General features: G+C 39.9%; 3 protein-coding genes across 4 annotated transcripts in view; 1 reads left to right on the top strand and 2 right to left on the bottom strand.

The window, feature by feature from the left end:
- Nucleotides 1–2,687, top strand: part of LOC108674134 — a 37,092-nt gene extending 34,405 nt beyond the window's left edge. Inside the window, exon 29 of the mRNA XM_047881989.1 lies at nucleotides 286–2,687. Coding sequence (XP_047737945.1) covers nucleotides 286–576 — 291 coding nt within the window. The 3' untranslated portion in view covers nucleotides 577–2,687. The remainder of the gene's footprint in view (nucleotides 1–285) is intronic.
- LOC108674138 (transcription factor 21-like) lies at nucleotides 2,677–6,221 on the bottom strand. 2 transcript variants are annotated; one of them, XM_047881992.1, is made up of 6 exons: nucleotides 6,207–6,221; nucleotides 5,380–5,501; nucleotides 4,428–4,584; nucleotides 4,128–4,210; nucleotides 3,319–3,452; nucleotides 2,677–3,049 (listed from the first exon to the last, which is right to left on the bottom strand). In XM_047881992.1, exons 2-5 carry the CDS (start codon nucleotides 5,469–5,471, stop codon nucleotides 3,365–3,367), a joined length of 420 nt encoding a protein of 139 aa, XP_047737948.1. In that variant the 5' UTR covers nucleotides 5,472–5,501; nucleotides 6,207–6,221; the 3' UTR covers nucleotides 2,677–3,049; nucleotides 3,319–3,364. The 2 variants fall into 2 exon arrangements, with proteins under 2 accessions (XP_047737948.1, XP_018017536.1); XM_018162047.2 differs by lacking the exon at nucleotides 6,207–6,221 and having other exon boundaries at nucleotides 5,380–5,929.
- A 2,431-nt stretch (nucleotides 6,222–8,652) lies between these two features.
- Nucleotides 8,653–19,076, bottom strand: LOC108674132. Its single transcript, XM_018162040.2, has 11 exons — nucleotides 18,897–19,076; nucleotides 17,920–18,375; nucleotides 16,939–17,064; nucleotides 16,413–16,561; nucleotides 15,379–15,465; nucleotides 14,373–14,507; nucleotides 12,820–12,935; nucleotides 12,152–12,260; nucleotides 11,552–11,760; nucleotides 11,268–11,413; nucleotides 8,653–11,022 (listed from the first exon to the last, which is right to left on the bottom strand). Exons 1-11 carry the CDS (start codon nucleotides 18,902–18,904, stop codon nucleotides 9,633–9,635), a joined length of 2,931 nt encoding a protein of 976 aa, XP_018017529.2. The 5' UTR covers nucleotides 18,905–19,076; the 3' UTR covers nucleotides 8,653–9,632.
- Between the last annotated feature and the right edge of the window lie 985 nt (nucleotides 19,077–20,061).

Here is a 20,061-nt window from a genome sequence, read left to right as displayed (position 1 = left end):
CGTGTTTTGCAGTTTGTGAGATGTGGTACTTACCGGATACTAAATACCTGCACAATGTGCCACTATCTGCTTGTTGATGAATTAATAATTTTGAGCTTTCCTCAGAATTATATTGCTCTTTTAACACGAAAAAACAATAGAAAATTGGAGCAAAAAAATTGAATTTTTGTCCGGTATTATATGGTATTTGTCCGTTATCATTTTTTATTTTATCCGTTTTTATGAATTTTATGGCATAGAATTAATTATTACAAAAATGAAATATTTTATGATGTCGTGGCGCAGAGGCTACCGCGGGTGGGCGGCGTTGAGATCTACGACATGGCGACGTGTACGACATCGAGCGGCTACGGCAGATTTGAGGTTACGTCAGGCATGACGTGCGCCGGTCGTCTTGACGGTCGCGTGGACACGTGTACTGGTGACAGCGGTGGCCCTCTCACGTGCATCGTGAACGGCAGACACGTGCTTTACGGCATCACGTCGTGGGGCAAAGGGTGTGGGCAGAGAGGCAAGCCTGGCATGTACACTAAAGTCACCAAGTTCCTCAGATGGTTGAATCAATTTGTTAGCTAAGTTAGAGCGTGTAATATTTTTCAGCCTTACTTGGTTTCTGGGCACGAAAATGACTTTTTCAACGCACGGGAACCGGAACTCGTGTATTTCTCTCTTACAGAGAGTCCAACAAACAACTTATTTTATGTATTAGTTTTTTCTAAGATTGCCCTTGCCCCAGTGGCAGAACAGTAAGAACTTAGTATTGTCACGCAGTTTTCGTGAAAAAAAAATGCTCGAGGTTCCATACTTTTATGTTACCACAATAACATGTCTCCATTCCATTGTTATTTTCCGTTATCTTTCTATGAACATTTATGACGAACGTCCGCGGCCATGGTGGCTCCAGCTCGCATATCATCAAGCGTCAAGATACAAATCATCTTAAAATGTGATATTCTTGATGCTCACACGCGGATGCTTTGTAAAAAGACTGTCATAAAGCCATAAGTCTCTCCGTCTCTCGTCACATTAAAGTGTAAATAAAATATGTACATCTTGTACCGGTGTAAGCATTCCAGCATCTGTAGCCGCAAGATCCAGCGTGGTATAGACTTCGGTTTTCCATTTAATAAAATCGTTTATACTAATTGTCCGGAGGTCCGCGATTTCGATGTCATCGTCAACGGTTATCGTCTTGCCATGTCAAAATCATCTTGCACTCGCATTCAAGACCGCTTAAAGCGATTAATTTGGCAATACTGATTATTATATCATAATGTGATCATATTTCCTTGAGATCATAGTGTAACTTTCAAAAATGTTTATATGTGGCATGTATATTTTTCGGCATCCAAATCTGGAATGGCTCGTAAATTTATTTGCACTATTGTGAGATTCAAGTGAAAAGCTATTCTCTATAGAGATACTATCAAGCCCAACAATAGCTTATTTGCTCACTTGCACCATTCATTGTACCCCCAGCGCTGTTATAAGAAGCGACAGTACGCCCACCTTCATTTACGTAACAACTGTCAGAAAATCTTCATGAAATTGTCGAAAATGACACAGCCTCACAGGATACGATCTCATGGATGAACTGAAGCCTTCGGTCACGTTCAAAACAAATGTATTGCCGACCATTCATGAGGATTTGTCATTACAATTTTTTGCATATTGATTGAAACTGCTATCCGTGTTTAGCGAGCAGTAATTGTTGATGCTTTGTATTTGTATAAATTATAACATAGAGTCAGTAGGAGATGTAAAAAAATGAATTTCCGGAACAAAACATTTTTCACGAAATGTTTTCATACAGAAGTACGACGAGAAATTTCAGAAATCATTTTTTGTATTTCAGATAAATGAAAAATATAATAATTGACGTTTGCTTTGATTCTAGAACATTTCAAAATCCAAATGTCGCATCGCTGTTAAATCTCATGCTTCGAATTTTGGTTTTCTTCTAACGATATTAGATTGAAGAGTGACTCAATTTTATGTCATTCAATAGTTAACGAAGCATTAACGCCAGCTATTCATCCAGTCCCGATCCATCACATGTTGCGTTGTATTCAACATTCATCGACTTCTTCCACTGAATCTGGACACGCTTCTATGGCTTATATTTGAAGTTATTTCCTAAACAATGTTCTTAAATTTAATTATTTATGTACTTAATTCTTTTTTTCAACAGCATTCAACTCCAAGTCGTCCGTACCTTATTTGTAAAGTTTTAATTCAGAGCGCAGAATCCGCAAACTGGTCGGGTTGATTCGCATTTGTATCATCAATGAATATTTATCAGGCTTTGTGATGGGAACAGATTATAAGCGCCATCTTTACAGTTCCGATAATAAAGGAAGTTAACCTAACTGTGCAGATTATGATTATGTTTCTGATTTAATAAGTTATACATATATCACAGCTCAATCTGAAGCGAGATAGCCCGACTGAAGTATGCATGTTGTTAAATTTTGTGTTAACATGTCGCTAAACCTTATTAATGATCAAAATTCATAAGTTTCATTTTAGAAAACTGAAATCGTCCGAAAAAAAGTTGCTGTAAGGCTGCAAGCAGTTTTTGGATTCAGTAAATTATGTTTAAGGCCCAGAATCTAGGCTGTAGCAGAGGGCATTTGTTGTTAAGTTTGTATGGTGCGCAGTTGTGATAATAAAACATTCAACCTTTGTCTGTGTATTTTAATTGCAAGAACTTTCAAACGGTGTACTGAAACTCACAATAGTAGCTTATAACAATTTATTCAGTACATTACTGCGTTAAAAATAACGTTTGGAAAGCACCATCACCATAGTACATCAAGCAAGACACATTACAACACATCTAAACTAATTTTAATAATAAACATGAATGCTGATTCCTGATGAAGGAAGAGTAACCAGTTGGCTCATGGAGGAGAGACTGGCACAGAGAGGAGAGGCTGGCTATTGGTGCAGACATCCAGTCCGGTTATAGCAACTGCTTTTCGTATAGGCATACCACTTCGCCTTGCGGGTCTGAGTGGCGCAAATATTTGGTCGCAGACTCGAGTTCCTGCAAAAAATAACAAGTTCTGTATCATCTGTTCAAATGTGGTCTGCGTGGTAAAGTTTACGTTCCGCTAATAAAAGCATCTTCACTCCTATATATGAACAATTGTTCGTTTTATGCCATTGGTCTTTCACTTAGGTTTGCGGTCGTAGTTTCGAACTTCAATTAACTCAAATGAATTATTAATGTCCATCATTTAACAACCTGATGAAAAATTTAATCGTAGTGATGATAAATCTGAAATTCTATCACATATGAATATCAGCACTTACACATTGACCCCAAAAAGGTTAATCAGAATCAGGGGGTTGCGGAGGTTCAACATGGGCTGCTGTAGATGGGAGTTGAACAGTGGGCCATGTAGCGTGGTATATCTCCGCATCCTGCTGTCCCACACTCCGCGTAGCTGATGTGGCAAGAGGGTTCCATTAACACGTTGACTCCGAAGTGGTACATATGCGTACCACGAAATTTATTTCTCCAGGACGTAGTGGTACAAATATTTCTCCAGGACATGGCCTAAAAAACAGCAAAGTCCGCGAACAAAAAATGCCAAAAAAAACTATAACTCAACAGATACTAGTATATATGTAGGTTCCAGGGTAAAAATTCCATTCTTTTCTTTTTTTTAATTAGGAAGTATCCCTGTCAAAATTTTCAGCCTACCAACGCAATTAAAAATACTAAATCGCGGAATTTGTCCGGAAAAAATGCCGTCTGGCAATCCTGTTACATGAAAGTAATAAAATAAAATAATAGCACAAGATGAAGCAATAGAAGACAGCGTGTTCAATTGCTGTAAGGAAATGCTCTAATATTGCATCATTATAGGATTTCATCAGGGTATATTGCAAATATTTGGAGAGAAGTAACGGCATTTCCAATTATCAGCTTTAGAATAGTTCCACCGGGGCCGTAATAGTTTTTAAAAGCGAGTTGTTCTCCTCTACACCAGAGCAGCTCGCATGCACACTTGCACATTCAACAACACACAAGCACAGCAAACAATGCACAGCACCACATCAGCGCCAACAGCGCACCGCAGCACAGCACCAGCACAGCCAACAGTACAGGCGGTTACCTGGAGCTGCTGAAGGAGACAGGAGCTGCATTGCAAGGCAGCAGCGCAGGGTCGCGAGTGCTCAGGCCGGCGTACGGCCACGACTGCCAACGACGAACAGAATCATTACATTCATATATTGCACACCAGTCATGTATGTTTACATTCATGTAAATACATTGCTAACTTATTCAACTCATTTTAATTCGAGATGAATCAAATATTTCAAGTTGCATTTCAGGTACTGAAAACTGAGCAAATGTGTGAAGGAATATGTCGAGACTTCCAAAACTTGTGTACTCCTCGTGCTGAGTCACTCACGAGACGCGCGTCGTACTGCGCCGTGTTGTGGGTGGGGTCGGTGAGCACACCGCGCAGGTGGGCGATGTATGAGGCTGCAAGGCGGAGGGTATCCAGCTTGGAGAGCTTCGTGTCAGGGGGCACCCACGGCAGCGTCGTCTTCAGGCGGCAGAACGCTCTGCAGTGGCGGCAGGAATAAAGGACATTATCGTGTGGGACACTGTCATCAAAAGGGTGGGGCTGCTGTGTGTTCTTAATCTACGGGTAGGTGATGAGGGTTTTAACAGAGAACTATTAAATGGGCTAAATGAGTTCCATGTCAAACTAATTGGTTTGACGAAGATTTGCATAAAGGTTGCCAATATTACTTTTTCTTTTTTGAGAGTTTCTGGAATCCGAAAAAAGAGCATTTTGCAAGGTAATATTTTGAATATGTGTTTCTGACACGTAAAACATCACATATATTATTATGATCAAATTTTCTGCGTCTTTCACAACCCGTTTATACTCAAAGCGTCTCATGTAATGACAAAACTTGAATTAATTTTTAATTGCAATTAAATTTGTCTTTAAAACCAACAATTCACTTGGAGTCACGATTAAAATAATCGAAATAAATTTGCTTCGCGGTCATACAAACCTTGATACGCTCGCGTTATACTACAAAAAAAAGGTAATTTAACTCAACCGATGAAAACATTCCCTCTGCCTCTTCCGGAAGGTATTTTTTCTATCCTGTGAAAAACCAAGTTCACCCAGGCTCTCCACTTTCCTTTCAGGCTTTCCACTACTGCCGTAGTGAAGATCCAAAAATACATGCTCACCTAATTTTTGCGTTCTCCAGAAGACATCGACTGACTTAGTGGCTATGAATGATCACCAAAGCGCCGCATTCTCCAGAAGCCTATTGACCCACCCAGTTGAGATGCATGCTCACCCAGGCTCTGCGTTCTCCACACAACCACCACCTCACCTCGCCAGGATGCGCATGCGGGTTCTCTCCCTGGCGTTGGCGGCGTTGCGCTGTACGGGCTTCTCCCGACGCCCAGACTTGCCGCCCTGCATGTCGTCCGGATTTTCTGGCTGCTGTCGCTGCTGGTTTCGGTTCCGAGAATTACGAGGTCGTCGTGGCATTTCCTACCTCATGCGTCGTATGCATAATTTAAGGCGGCATAAAGAATTTTAAAAATTTAACCGCACTGACGTACCAAAAACCGCGCTAACGTCGAACAGAGTAATAAGAAAAAGATTCATCAGAACATAATGCACTTCAATTGGGATTTCGCAAAATAATGTACGAATGAAAAATGAGAAGCGATCAGAAAGTAAAGGATTATCGATGCTTTATAGGCCTATCTCACTGCGCAACTGTGATCGGATAGATTCGGCTTGAATAGAATCTGCCTTTGCAGGTAAGAAATAGCTTGTTCTTTATTAAGACTTGTATGAATTTTCTTTACTCTCTGGCACTGATCATCAATTTCCTAGAACAAAATCTTCGTTCGTTCGATGCAGTCCTTGTATCTGGGTAAGAATGGTGGAAATATTGTACTAATTAGTGTATTGCAAGCCTTTTGCTTTAAACTCAGATATTCTCAGTACAGTATTATCGCCAATATTATTTATCGACAAAATTAATATTACAAGGGAGAGTAAATATCAGTGGCTCTTATTCGTTACAATATTTCGAAGTAAGTTCCGTATAAAATTGCCTCTCATTTAATGGAAAATGAGATGTGACAGTAAAATATCGCCACGAAACGCTGTTTAAAGAGCTTTAAGAGAGACAGAGACACTTACTGCACTCCAGACACTTCAAATTGCACTAAGTGTTCTGACAGACATCTACATAAAATATGTGAGTTAAAGACCAGATGAGGGTATAACCGCCTGGTATTGGGTGTTGTCGTGAGGGCTGACCAATGAGGGAAGCCCTTACTCGTATGGGCGTGTCTTAACTCAACCAATGAACGAGAAGCACTTCACAAAATCTTCAGGTAAATAAGAGGACGAGCTTCTTAAAATATTTGCATACTGAAACTTAGGACAACAAATCAAAGCAAAAGATAATGAGCGGAGAAAACAATACTCCGACAGTATCGTAAACTTGCTGCTTTCCTAGGTTCTTATTCCTTTTGAAAAAGAATAACATACAATTCTAATTGAAATATTCCCATGGGGGAGGAATATTTAGAATTAACAAAATCAACTTTTGCTGTAGATTTAACTCCAATATATATACCCTCCCTCTATCGTCCCGACATGGGTGCCAGGTGGTAGCAGCTGTAGCGGCGCCCGAGTTTTACAGGCTCTTCGACAATCAGTTTTTTTTATGGGACTTTTTCTTCCGCATCTTTAACCATTTAATAATCAATGGGAATATTTTATTTTCATTGATTGCGATTTTCTATTGCAAACATTTTCGTTTTGAAAGAAGCACAGCAATAACAGCTGCATGTCGTAAATTAATAATAGTTAATTAGCATAAAAATTTGCAATTTTTAATTTAAAAATTTAATGCACAGAGGTCATGGATAAACATTATTCCCAGGAAAGTAAATAATTTCGCATCTTATACAAAGCACGGAAGGTAAAAAATTTCAGTAGCTAGTTTTCATAAGCAGGTAAAAGGAGACGGAAAAGAAGATGTCAGTTCTTGTCGAAAACCAAGTCAGCCGGTAAAGAACCGACAATGTGTGCCACTCAAAGCATGGTAAAGAACCCGACAGTTCTTCTCACAGAAAGGAAATTCTCGGACGGAAAATGCCGCGTCATGCAAGGGTTAGCGGCCGCCGATGCCTGACACTTCACACCCTCGATACATCGACACCCGCCGTGCTCGCCTTGCCCTCTAATTTTCCGTAGCCCATCATGAAAATTTCATCTTCGATTGATTTGAATTTTGATTTTAAACATAAACAAAAATTAATTTTTACGAGTTATTCATTTACCTAAAAGTATATTTATTATCTTTAGGAGTGAAATTATCTAATTTCAAATGACATTCATGTCGCCGATTGTCATCAACCCTCGATGGGAATATTTCGACCTGCGCAGTTTTGAATTTATCATCTGCATTTACTCTCTGAAGTATCTAAGTTTCCACTAATGTAATTTAGAAGTTAGTTGAGAACGAATGTAGTAGATCACGTAAATTCGTTGACATTTTTAGCTGGTACGATACTCAGAAAAAATGCTCAATAGTAGTTCAGCTAGCTTTGGAACAAGGTTCAGCTTACTGAAAAAAGATAGCGATAGCAAGAACGCGCCAATTACTGATAATATATTATTTCAGCCTATTTTTCTAAATATTTTTTACGAAAAATTTTCAAGCATCGATTATTTGACTTGTATATTATAACTCATTATAGGAACTAAACGAACTACAGCAAAATCCCAACAAGAAGCGAGCACAAATCAGCGGAAGAAGAATGCACGCAACCTGAGAGGCGCTGCGAGAGGCTCTCAGCGCCCCGGTGTTTGGCGCTAAGAAAAACATCCCAACATTTGCTGCTGATCTCAGCTACAACAACACACTTAAATGACAGCCCTACGCACTCAAAATATCAATGGAAAACTATTTAAAGTGAGTACATAATACATGGCGAGAAATTAATGTTTTTTGCAAGCTAAAATTAATACTCGCTTCTTCTTATCCATATAATATAAAACATCGTCTGTGCCTCAGTCTAAAATATAATGACGGACAACAAAATTTTATTTATGTTCATCTGACTCTCCCTCTTTATCCCTTGTATCATCAAGGTCGTTGGTGCAAATTTGTACGAGACTCTTCTCAAACTCAATGTATTCTTTACGATAAATTTTTCATGATTCTAATCGTTCCTAAATTTAGCAGAAATTAATTATTTTCTTCAGCTATTGTTAAAAATAATGCCTGGGTGTCATTTAAGAAGAGGAAGAGAGACAGAAAGCTGCCCGACAAGGGCGAAACGAGCGTACATGTCAGAGCCGCGCCGCTCTGCGCTATGGACGTGACGCTGCACTTTACACAACGACACGTAGCACTTTTTAATGCATTTTTTTCATTTATGTAAAAAAGGCGCTATTGTGCTCGCCATGTCCGTCTGTCCGTCCGTCTGTCCGTCCGTCTGTCTGTCTGTCTGTCTGTCTGTCTGTCCGTAACTTCACGTTTTCGTCGCCGATAAAATGCGCTCTCTGTCACTCACTGCTGTGAGAACTGAGTTATATTTTTTGATGCTCGGTGTGAATGCCCAGGCGTCAGTAATATCTTTCATAAAGCATTAGAAAATCATTCATGTAGACTAAATTAAGGATGCATCGATTCGAAAATGTATGAACATGTAAAGAACTTCAACAAATGCCTCAAACAATACGGAGAAATCTTCGCAGATGACTCGCACTCAAAGCGTATCATAGTCGCTCAGTGTCAAGGAGAAAAACTCAATTAAATTTCAGGGTCCTTTATAAATTAATCTCGGAGGTTATTTCTGAAAATATGAAAATTTCTACTTTGGTTAGAGCCATATATTACTAATGACTTGTTTTTTCATGATAATATTGTGCTATTTATGATTAATAACGAAGAATGCATCACTAAATTCAACAGGATGATTAGTGCACTGCATGTGACAAACATTTGAACGATTATGTCAACTCATAAATAAAATCTATCGTCGAAACTGAATGGCAACCTCGGAAAAAATATTGAATTAACATAAGTAAAGGTAAATTAGTGAATAAGTCATTGTGCAAAGAAATGATCGCTCAGGTTTTTTAAAAACTTTCTTCTTCAACTTACTGTACATTAATGAAGTAGGTTTAGATTCAATATTAATTGTAGACAGGAAATCTTATTTAATTTCCATTTTTTTCAAGGTTAGAACGATAAATTTGTAGCAGTTTACTTAATACAGGGTCTAACATCAATCAAAATGCAAAGATTTGTCAGACTTAAATTTATGTATTTTTTGTAAGTGAAAACTTCATCTTGCAATATGTCTATTCATTTGGACGAGATTAATAGGCAATCATATATAAACTCATTAACTGCTTCATTTATACCTTATCGCAAAAAATACATCAAATTCCTATGAGCAAAATTTCAATTTCTATGTTACATTTACAGTGAAAGGGTTTTTCCTTTTACTAACGAAGAAATCCTTATGCGTCCCTCATGAGTTCGCAAGAATGCACTAGAGGCCGCGCACTGGAGTCTCCGAAGAACGATGTCCTAGGGAAGCTTCAAGATTGAGACTCAAGACTGTTGTGACCTGAAGAGGCATTATTTACAAGTCCGTGACCCAAAGGAGTGACTTCGGTAGAGAAGTCACCTTGAGGAGCTTCAGTTAACAGGCCAGCATCTGCAGGAATGATCCATTCAGAGCCGTAACCTGTACGGGTGTCACCAGCAGGGGCTTGAACCGAAAGGCTGTGACCTACAGAAGCGTCACCCGCAGTATTACCAGCTAATAATGAGTTACTTGAAGGACTTTGCTGAGGATCTGTTGAAGGAACATCCTCAGCAGTAACATGCCCTACAGAGACGTCCTCCACAGGACTTCGTTCCTCAGGAGGCAGACCAGTTGCAGACTCTATGTTATCGTGGCTTTCTGTGTTCGGTCGACTGCGAGAAGGGATTTCATACGCGTTTGATGAAGCAGATGTTTTCCATGAAGCCTTGGAATGGTTTTGTGATGAAAATAAATCTAAATTCAATAAAAGATTACTTCCTCTTGTCCATATATTTTGCGGGAAACCTGGCGGGTGTGCTAAATTGAACGCAAGAATATCAGTTTTTCGCTTTTTCTTAGCTGCTCCGCTCGCCGAAATAGCCGCTGGACCATCGCTAGGCAGGTAAACCTCATTTAATTCTGAATTTTCAACCTGCCATAAATCCAAGGTTTCTGTCGTTGGGGCAGTTAATCTTTCAGACTCTAGTCCTGCATTTTGGGAAACATGATGGGTAGCTGGGTCTTCCACAGGCACGGGATCCGGCAAACTAATACTTGGCGTTTCTCTTTGTTGCTCTATTCTTTCGGAATAGCTTTGGTTCAGAGCATCTGTGGTGTCATTCGCTGCAAGTAAGTACTTATGACGTGCATGACTTGATGTGTAATCTTGTTCAGGCCCAAAAGCGACTTCTCCTTGCGCCGGTCCGTCGCTAAGTACCGCCAGATTCTTTGTCTCAGGACGAGGTTGCAGCTTTATATCTTTTCCAGTTGATGAGCCAATTTGCACGTTATTATCACCATTTTCCGTGTTCTGTACGATAACATTATCCTCATTTTCGTCTCTCTTATGCGCCGGTATCGCCGCCATTACAGTCGGCCGTTGCAAGAGATACTCAACTCTTCTAGGTGGCTCAGAGGCCGGTATTGTCTTGTAGATCTCATCCAAGGGACGAACTGCGCCCAGCGTTGGGTCAAACGGTGAATATAACTCAATATTCTCAGTTAAGCTGTCTTCTGGATTCCAAGTTTCATCCGTTAGAAGCGTCGCTGCTCCGTAGCCTTCGCTGTCGAATAATTTAGGGTGCGGAGCCTTGCCTGGTCTCAAGCTCACGATCGCATTCTCAGCTGCATTTAGCTGGTGCTCGCTGCTGCTGAAGATGCTTGTGCTGTATGCATCTGATCTGTTAGGTTATAAATCAAATAGCCATTTCACCAATAATAATAGCCATTAATGTTTTAGCTATTCATACACACAATATATGTCAATAATTCCTGCTTGTTATTATCACCGAAATTATGCCAAAGCAGCACGATAAGCATTTGATGGTAGAAACAGTAAACAAATATATTAAGGGTATTTGTACCACATTTTTCTATCAAAATATGCAATTTCAGTGCGAGTAAATTGTGATGAGAAATGCCCGACCTGTCGAAGCGCTGCTGCAGCGCCGTGACGTCGAGCTTGAGGTCGGCGAGGACCTCGAGCACGAAGTTGAGGGCCTCGCTGCTACCCTCGCCGCGCTCCCCTCGCAGCCCTCGTACGCCATCGCGTCCCGGCGCCCCTGGAGGGCCCTGAGTCACGCAAAATGGTTTAACATGTTTTTCTTCTGTTGCTAATGCTTTATATCACTCATTTATAATCGCTTTCGTTAATGTAAATCATAGTGGCTGAAAAAACATCCATCGAATTAAGAAAAAATATTGACTCACAATAGGTCCCCGCCTACAGCGGCAGAAGCTCCTCTGGTGGGGCTCGCCAATCACCGTCCAGGAGTCCAGAGGGAAGTCGTCGCTGTTGTCGATGAGGTTATCTTCCACCCGACCTAACGACCCAGACTGCGGGACCACAGACGGACCCGCACTACCTGGTGGACCCGCATTGCCTGGCGGACCCGCATTGCCTGGCGGACCCGCATTGCCTGCAATTTAGAAGCTTGCAAACTCCTGACCCTTGACGGGTCTGGATGTTACGTTAGCTCGGGTCAAAATGCTCGAGAAACCCGTACGTAAACGTTTAGGGAAAAGCTGCACATAAAGCCTCTGAGCGACGTTTACATGCAGTATTTCAATACGCTATTTATACCCAATTATTGACAGTTAGAAAGGCAATTTGACGTTAATTGAATATACGTCATGATTCATCTGATAATTGCTATTAAATTTCGAAGCCTAATTCTTTCCCTTCTGAAATTCACCCTGCGAACAGTAAGAATTTTAATCTTTAACCTTAGATTCCGCATCTATTAATAAATTCTACTCCTAAATTTTTACTGAATAAAAAGTTATCGGTCCTGTTTTTAGGAAATTTACCCGGAAATCCTCTAGGGCCGGGTTCGCCGGGGGGTCCTGGAGGTCCTTCCGGGCCCGGAGGTCCGGCCGAAAAGCTGTAGAGGCGCACCGCAGTGCTCAGGGCTACCAACTGCTCATTGTGAAACGTAGTAATTTATCTTAGGGCTACCAACTGCTCATTGTGAAACGAGAAAATTATGCTCGGGGCTACCAACTGCTCATTGTGAAACGAGGAACTCATGCTCAGGGCTACCAATTGCTCATTGTGAAACGAGATCATTATTCTAAGTGCTACCATAGTAGGCAGATGAATGAGATGAAGATATTCAAAGAGATTGATAGGAATTAAATGAGATAGGACGTACATGAACGGTTAAGGTGCATTGAAACAATTAGCGTAATAATATTTGAATGTATTTACTTTCTTCCCACATGAACACAGTTTTCTTTATGAAATGCGAATGGTTTTAAGCAAATACGTGGGAGCCTGTTTGTGATGGAAACGTCCTAAGTGAGCTAACAATGCGCATGCGTGCGCGATTCATGTACATTTACTGCGTATTTCGTTCAGTTTTTATTATTTACAGTGGAAGTGCTATAAAGCCAATTCACGATCGATCATTACAATATATATTAACAGTTGCGTCACGTTCAGATTATCAGAATCTAACTCTTGATTTTGTTCTCACTTTTTCCTCGAGATCTTTGACTTTATCTTTGAGTTGACCAACTGTCTCGCAGGTGGCGGTGCAGCGCTGGTGGCCGTGAGTGCTGTACCCGCGGCGGGCTTCTTCGTAGAGCAGCTCTGACACGACACCATGAGGAGTAACAATAAAATATAGTAATAACATCACTCAATCAAGTCCAAGGAACATGAAAGGTGCGAGAACATTTATTTGAATCTTAACCCTTTGCTTACGGATGCATTTACCGTCGTCTGTATTATTCGTACATAGATGCTGGGACCGAAAAGTTCTGTCAGTACACTAAGTATCCAGTTCAAATGCTTAGTGGTAGATACAAACACATTTAACAATGACTTAGAATCAACAAACAATATGTTTTGAATTAACACATATTAATCAAGGCGAGGTGTGAACTTGATACCATTTTTATTTTAATTCTCTGTAACTTATTTCATTTCCTCAGATTGAAATCGTAAAAATGCCTGTGAAACAAATGAAAATATCCCGTTTTGGACTGGTATTTTAAAATCTATAATCAACACCTGTTGTTTTGAAAATTACAACATGCGTGTTCATTTCATGAATGAAATTGGATAAAACTATTCGAAACATTCCAGATCATACGTATATAACTCGAAACACTTTTTGGGGGTTGTTCATGTATGAGAGTTGTGAAGCCGGAAACTCATTAGCATTCATGATATTTTCGAAATTCACTCAATGACAGTTATACCATAAATTGACAAACAGTTGTTGAGAAACTGTCTCTGAACACTTTGAAATCTCCCGAATAAAATAATTAAAGGTCATTTTTTATATTTTAGAAACAGTGCCTGAAAAGCGTCACCTGAAATCAAAGTGTATTAAAAGTTCATCTATTTGATAACTAAATTAGAAAACTTATGATCTATTCAGTACGAGGCAGATTTTTTACCTTAATATTCTGGTTTATGTTTACTCACATCGATCCATTATACTTTCTTAGTATTCTTAGTGCCCTAAGTTAGTGTTTCGGACCAGGCCACGCTGGAGCTCCGCTACCGCACGCATTGAAATTCTCCATTTCAATAAATTATTTAAACATTATTTTATAAACTGGTTTGTCACCGGTGAACAACGTAACCAAGTTTATTGCCTACTCACTCTCGTCCCCCGTCTCCGGCTCCTGTTAATCGGGGGTTTGCCTAGCGGCGCCTACTCACCCTCGTCCCCCGTCTCCGGCTCCTGATCATCGGGGGTTTGCCTAGCGACGCCTACTCACCCTCGTCCCCCGTCTCCGACTCCTGTTCATCGGGGGTTTGCCTAGCGACGCCTACTCACCCTCGTCCCCTGTCTCTGGCTCCTGTTCATCGGGGGTTTGCCTAGCGGCCCCTACTCACCCTCGTCCCCCGTCTCCGGCTCCTGTTCATCGGGGGTTTGCCTAGCGACGCCTACTCACCCTCGTCCCCAGTCTCCGGCTCCTGTTCATCGGGGGTTTGCCTAGCGACGCCTACTCACCCTCGTCTCCCGTCTCCGGCTCCTGTTCATCGGGGGTTTGCCTAGCAACGCCTACTCACCCTCGTCCCCCGTCTCCGGCTCCTCGTCATCAAGAAGCGGCTCAGGTACACTGGCTGCCTGTAGTCCTGCGTTGAGGGAGCGGGGCTGGGGGGAGGCCACGTCACACGTTCGGTTGTCCGACAGCAACTTGAACCCTGGAAGTTAGGAAGTTTACAGTTTTGAAAAGATGTATAAGTATAAGTGTATTTATTATCATGTAATATAGTAGGTTGCACATTTCCTACCACTGGTAATTAGACTAAGAATAACAATATCAATAATTAGACTATGACTATCAATATCAAGCGTGACCAGCTCTGACATGGGCGTCAATTTTTGGTGTCCGTCAGTTAAGCTGCTGATTCCGACCGGCGTAATATGGTGTCTCTTAAAGAATTTTTAACTCCAACGCCTGGGGAGTTGTTGCCTATGATAATGTTTTAATTTCTATATATTTGCTATACAGTGAAATTTATGAACATATGATTGAGTTGTCGTACTTAGGTATTTATTATTTGTTCTCTATTTAAAGGATCACGCGCTTTATCTCTTAAACTCCCAGCTCTAGCTCTCCCTGCACATCCTATTTGTCAATTTGTATTTCTCTCCTTGCGCATACAAATTGTTAATTATTAGTGCTCTATTCGCGTCTGATTTGTACATTGAGTGTTCCTCTCTTGTCGCTTCTTATTAGGTTACCGTTTTCCCGGGCGTCGTCCTATTAGTCCTTTGCTTATTTGAGGTCTGTCTTTAAATTTATCAAATTTAGCTGTTTATATTGCGTTTCAGCCCCCTTCCAGCTTAAAGCTTTGATTAGTTAACCAATAAGAAAGCTTGTATCAAATAACTTCCGGTCATTGGTTGGCATGACGAGATGACCATCCGAACTTTTGAGGTGACGCGAACGGTTATGCTATTACTTTACGTGGGCTCGACACAAATCTTAAATTACAAATTGGCTAATGGAGCTGTCACTGGAATATTATACGAATATTTTAGGCTAGAATATTATTGCCACAAGCCAACCTGGTCGACAGGAGCACACGTGTCCCCCCACAGTGTTGATGCAGGCGTGGTCGCAGCCGCCGTTTGTGGTGTCGCACTCGTCCACGTCTGCGACACAAACGCATTTCAAAATTTTATATTAATTACAATTAAAAGCTAACTAAATTAGAACTCAACGGTCGAGAACAGAGATTAGTGTAAGTCGATATACATACGTTGGCAAAGTGGGTGATCAGTTTGAATATTCTAAGATTCCCTCCTGCGTATTCAGATTTTAAATTAGTTACTCCTCCGGCTCAAAGATTCCCGCCTGAGCATTAAAATTTTAAATTAGTTACTCCTCTGGCCCAAAGATTCCATCCTGCGTATTCAGATTTTAAATTAGTTATTCCTCTAGCCCAAAGATTTCCTCCTGCGTATTAGTTAGTTAGAGTTAGTTTTTATAAATCTGTTTGGAAGAAATACTTAGCAGGAAAATTAAAACGCTGTCCTAAACTCAGACGAACTCACAGTGCCTCCTCTGTCCTCCCCATGAATGCGACTGCTCAAAACATTATTTGTATTAGCGTCTGTGCTACAATCTTTGTGTGCTTTATCTATTATGTTTTGGTCTTAATTTTGACGTTTAATAAGAATATCTCCCAGGTATATCAAGTCCGCCCCTTAGTGGCATTATTTTAGAGATGCTTCAAAATAGTTTTTTATGACATATTATTTCATGAATATGATACTATATATATAATATCGTCACATCATTCCGAGAAAATCCACCTCGGAAAACGAGAATTACCATCGACGTGTGCTAACCAAAGCAACACAACGCGTCTTTTCTATAGAATATCCAAATAATAATCAATTAAATGACTTACTGCGACATCTATCCAAACCGAAGCATCGAAAATCAATGTGAAAATTTTCGCAACTCTATACATTTGTTTTACCAATATCCACGCTCTATTTCCTAATTAAAAGGCTAAATATTAAATTAGTTATAAACTATTGTATATAAAAATGTTGTATATAGAAAACACTGTATATAAATATTAAATATTCACCTACGCAAACCGGAGCGATGCCTCGCTTGTGGTTGCCGGGGCTGAACTGGTAGCCGGAGTAGCAGGTGCAGATGACGCGGCCGAAGTACACGGAGCACTTCTGCTCACACAACTTCTGCGAGCAGGGGTCCATGGCCTCCGGCAGACATCTGCGTGGTCAGGTCTTAGGGATTGTATATTTCATAAATATTTGTCAAGGTTCGTGTGTTTGGAGCCTGGTACCAAGAAAATTTAAGGGCTATTAGAAGGCGAATCCACGATGCTTATCGTGTCGACATAATAGTGAGGCATATTGCATATCGTGCCGAATAGTAAGGCTTGCAGAACTGGCAATATTGGGTAGGATCAAAAATTACCAACAGATTTAATTAAATTACTTATTACTATAGGATCAAACGTTACAATATCATGTGTGATTGGTCACTATATCATAAATCGATTGTTTTCATATCATGCAGCAATTGTAAGACGATAATATATATCACATAGAAATTGTTGGTATATCACATAGCAATGTAGCCCTCACCGCCCCGCGACGAAGTTGTACCCCTGGCAGCAATGGCGCTTGAAGCAGTCAACCCACTTGCCCTGCACCTGGCACTTGTAGCGCGTCGTGATCACGTCACTGCTGGGGCACTCCAGCGTGTCCGACCTGATATTGGTACAATAATCCATTAATGCATTCAAAAGCTAATAGCATAATGGATTCGAAGGCTGATGCATTATTGCATTCAGAAGATGCGTTCAAAAGGAATTCTTAAATGGGAAAATAGAATATGTTATTGCTACTTCTTGTGTTACCCATTGAAAGAATGATGAATACTTATACCTTGAAGAAAATAGCACAAATATACTTTCGTAAATATAAAAAATCTGGCGCTAAAACTTTATGAGTTAAGCACCAACAAAATGATAAAACATTTACGTATTGAAAAAAGAAACAAGAAAATCTTAAAAAAATCTGACAAATCAACTTCAGTGTGACTGTCGACAAAATGATGATTATCTTTACGTAGACAAAAAATAAACAAGTAAATCTCAATGAAAATAATTTATTGTTTATAATTTATAATATATTATATGTTTTTATTATATTATTATGTAATTGAAAGGTACCGTAGGCACTTATATGCAGCCTATTTCCGTCTCATAATAATGGCCGTCACAGCCAGAAAAATGAGTGAGACTTTGTACAAAAAACACGATGCACTTCTTCCTCTTTGTATAGGTCATCCTGACCCAGTTTGGGCCGACAAAGGGCGTATCAGTCAATCGTAAGTCCGTTCTCTATTCGTGTTGTGAGTACGAAAATGTATCAGTATTTGGACAATAAAACCAATTTGTTTTTCTGAGTGCATCCTCGTCACTATTTGGACAATAGTGCGAATTCATTTTATAAGTGCATCCTCGTCTTTATTTGGACATTCACATTAGTGTGCAGTCATTTTATTAGAGCATTTCGTTATTTGGACAATAGTACGCATTCACTTTATGAGTGCCCTCTCACCTCGTAACGGCTTGTATGGCGCCCAGGCTGATCGGAGTCTCGGGTTCGGACGAGTTGCCAAGCGCAAAGAACGCACTATTTGCGACCACGTAGCCATCAGACCCATACGAGTCCATTTCCTCCCGCTCGTCGTCTTCGGAAAATTTGTTGTGTAGCCCGAACGTTTGATGAAGAAGGTTGATGTCATCACGAATAAGTCGCGAATTTAAGCTAACACCGTTCAGTGAATGAACCTTTATCCTCGGCTCGAACACGTTGCTATTTATATGTACTGGATCTTTATTTTTATTAGGAATTCTTGCATCTGCGAGCCCGTGATTTCTTGGATAGAATTTCGGTATCCTGGGCGACTGGCGTGGCGAAGTTGCAGGTGTGCTGGAGTTTGCTGATGATAACTCTGCCGACGCTAGGATCGTCCTTGCGAACAGGACAATGACCGATGCCCGGATGTATAACCTGGGATACAAAGTGGGCATCAAAACGATAGATTTTGATGCTATTTTTAATCAAAATATAGTTCTTATTAATTGTTTTCAACCATGGCTGAGAAAATTTCAGGTTTCAGAGAAGAACGTTGAGGAAGTTCAATTATCAGAAAAGTTGAAGCCCAACTTCAAACGAAAAAAAAAATAATCAAGTTACGATTATATAATTTGCACTTTTGACTATGAAACAATTAGAAACAATCGATGATACATTTCATTTTCCAAACACTTTGTCCTAAAATTGCACATGGTAGATTGCTTTATTACCTGATTTAAATTACTCCCATACGAAAATCATAGAATCAATCAATTGTAACAAAAAAATTCGTGCGCTTAGATACACAATAATTAATTCAACATTGTAAGTTTACCAGATGTAGTAAATTAAATCAAGTCTTAAATTCAACCGATGCACGCAACTCGTAGTTTCAGGACACGAATCTACACAATATTTGGGATAACTTAGCTGCTCTCGTAAACTGAACCACTTACCTGGCCATGATGTGTGAAAGACGAGTTTGAACTGCTCAATGTCTGCTCCTCAATTTTGGTCTTTTAACGTCGTACAATTGCGTATTTATTTGAGTTTGTCATTATTGAGGCGTATTTGATGCTTCTCGATTTGCTTTTTTTAGTCAAAACTTATGCATTACACGAGGAAGTGCAGGCTTGTATTTTATATGAATAATTGTATAATTAAATTGACGCCAGCAAGAAATTTTGTTAGACTCTTTGAAAAAAACGAACAAGAAGATTATTAATAAAAAGCATGCTCTGGTATTCAATCAAACTTTCATAAAAGAAAAGCTTCTGCAGAACTACACCAATAATTGTATAAGTATACATATACTTGTATTGGTGTAGTTTTTGGTCAAACTATAGAGCACGTCAAAATAAAACGGACAATGAACCAACATCAAACGGATGTGTTACGACAATTTATTACCAAAACCAGATGACTGGAGGCTATAAGACAGACGAAAGAGTTCTTAAATAAACTGTACTAAATATAATCACAAGTAGAACCGCAACCGACCGAATCAAATTCCTGTTTTAATATAAAAACATGAACTCAAGAATTTAACGATTTAAAATTATTCATGCAAGGAGTCGGAATAATTACAAGAAGCCAATGTCATTTACAACTATCCCTGCCAGGCTGCCACAAAGAAAGTTATAGACCTCCAGAATAGACCAAGAATGTAAATTGCATCGGTTTGACCAGCACGACTTTGAGCCGCCGCCTATAATATGCCACCTCCAGACCCGGAGGACCAAAGAACCACATGAGAGAGGCTAATAGTGAGACCCACACTCGAAAATTATAATAAAATTTCCCTTAGAAACCTGACATTTGAATTTTCAAGTCTTTTCAAAAGCCAAATTCGCTGAATAGAGAAAAATAATAGGTAACAAAATTGTCAATAAGAAATTCTCTCTGGTCTTCAGTGAAACCTGCATTAAATACATATGTTGTATACTTTTCTTATTTGCTACCTAAACTTATGATACAACTAGATGACTCATCGAACTTTTTTTTATTTTTTTTTTGCGACTAAATGCCTGATTGTTACGTTTTCTTGCGATGTTGCTACGTCTGAGTCTGTTTGTTGCATTTCCCAGCGTTATTTCTACGTCTGAGTCTGTTTGTTGCATT

The sequence above is a fragment of the Hyalella azteca genome, unplaced genomic scaffold, assembly GCF_000764305.2.
Source record: "Hyalella azteca isolate HAZT.00-mixed unplaced genomic scaffold, Hazt_2.0.2 contig9370, whole genome shotgun sequence".
Taxonomy (NCBI): Eukaryota; Metazoa; Arthropoda; class Malacostraca; order Amphipoda; family Hyalellidae; genus Hyalella; species Hyalella azteca.
The sequence above is the reverse complement of the archived record's forward strand: the minus strand, read 5'-3'. Positions and strand labels throughout refer to the sequence as shown.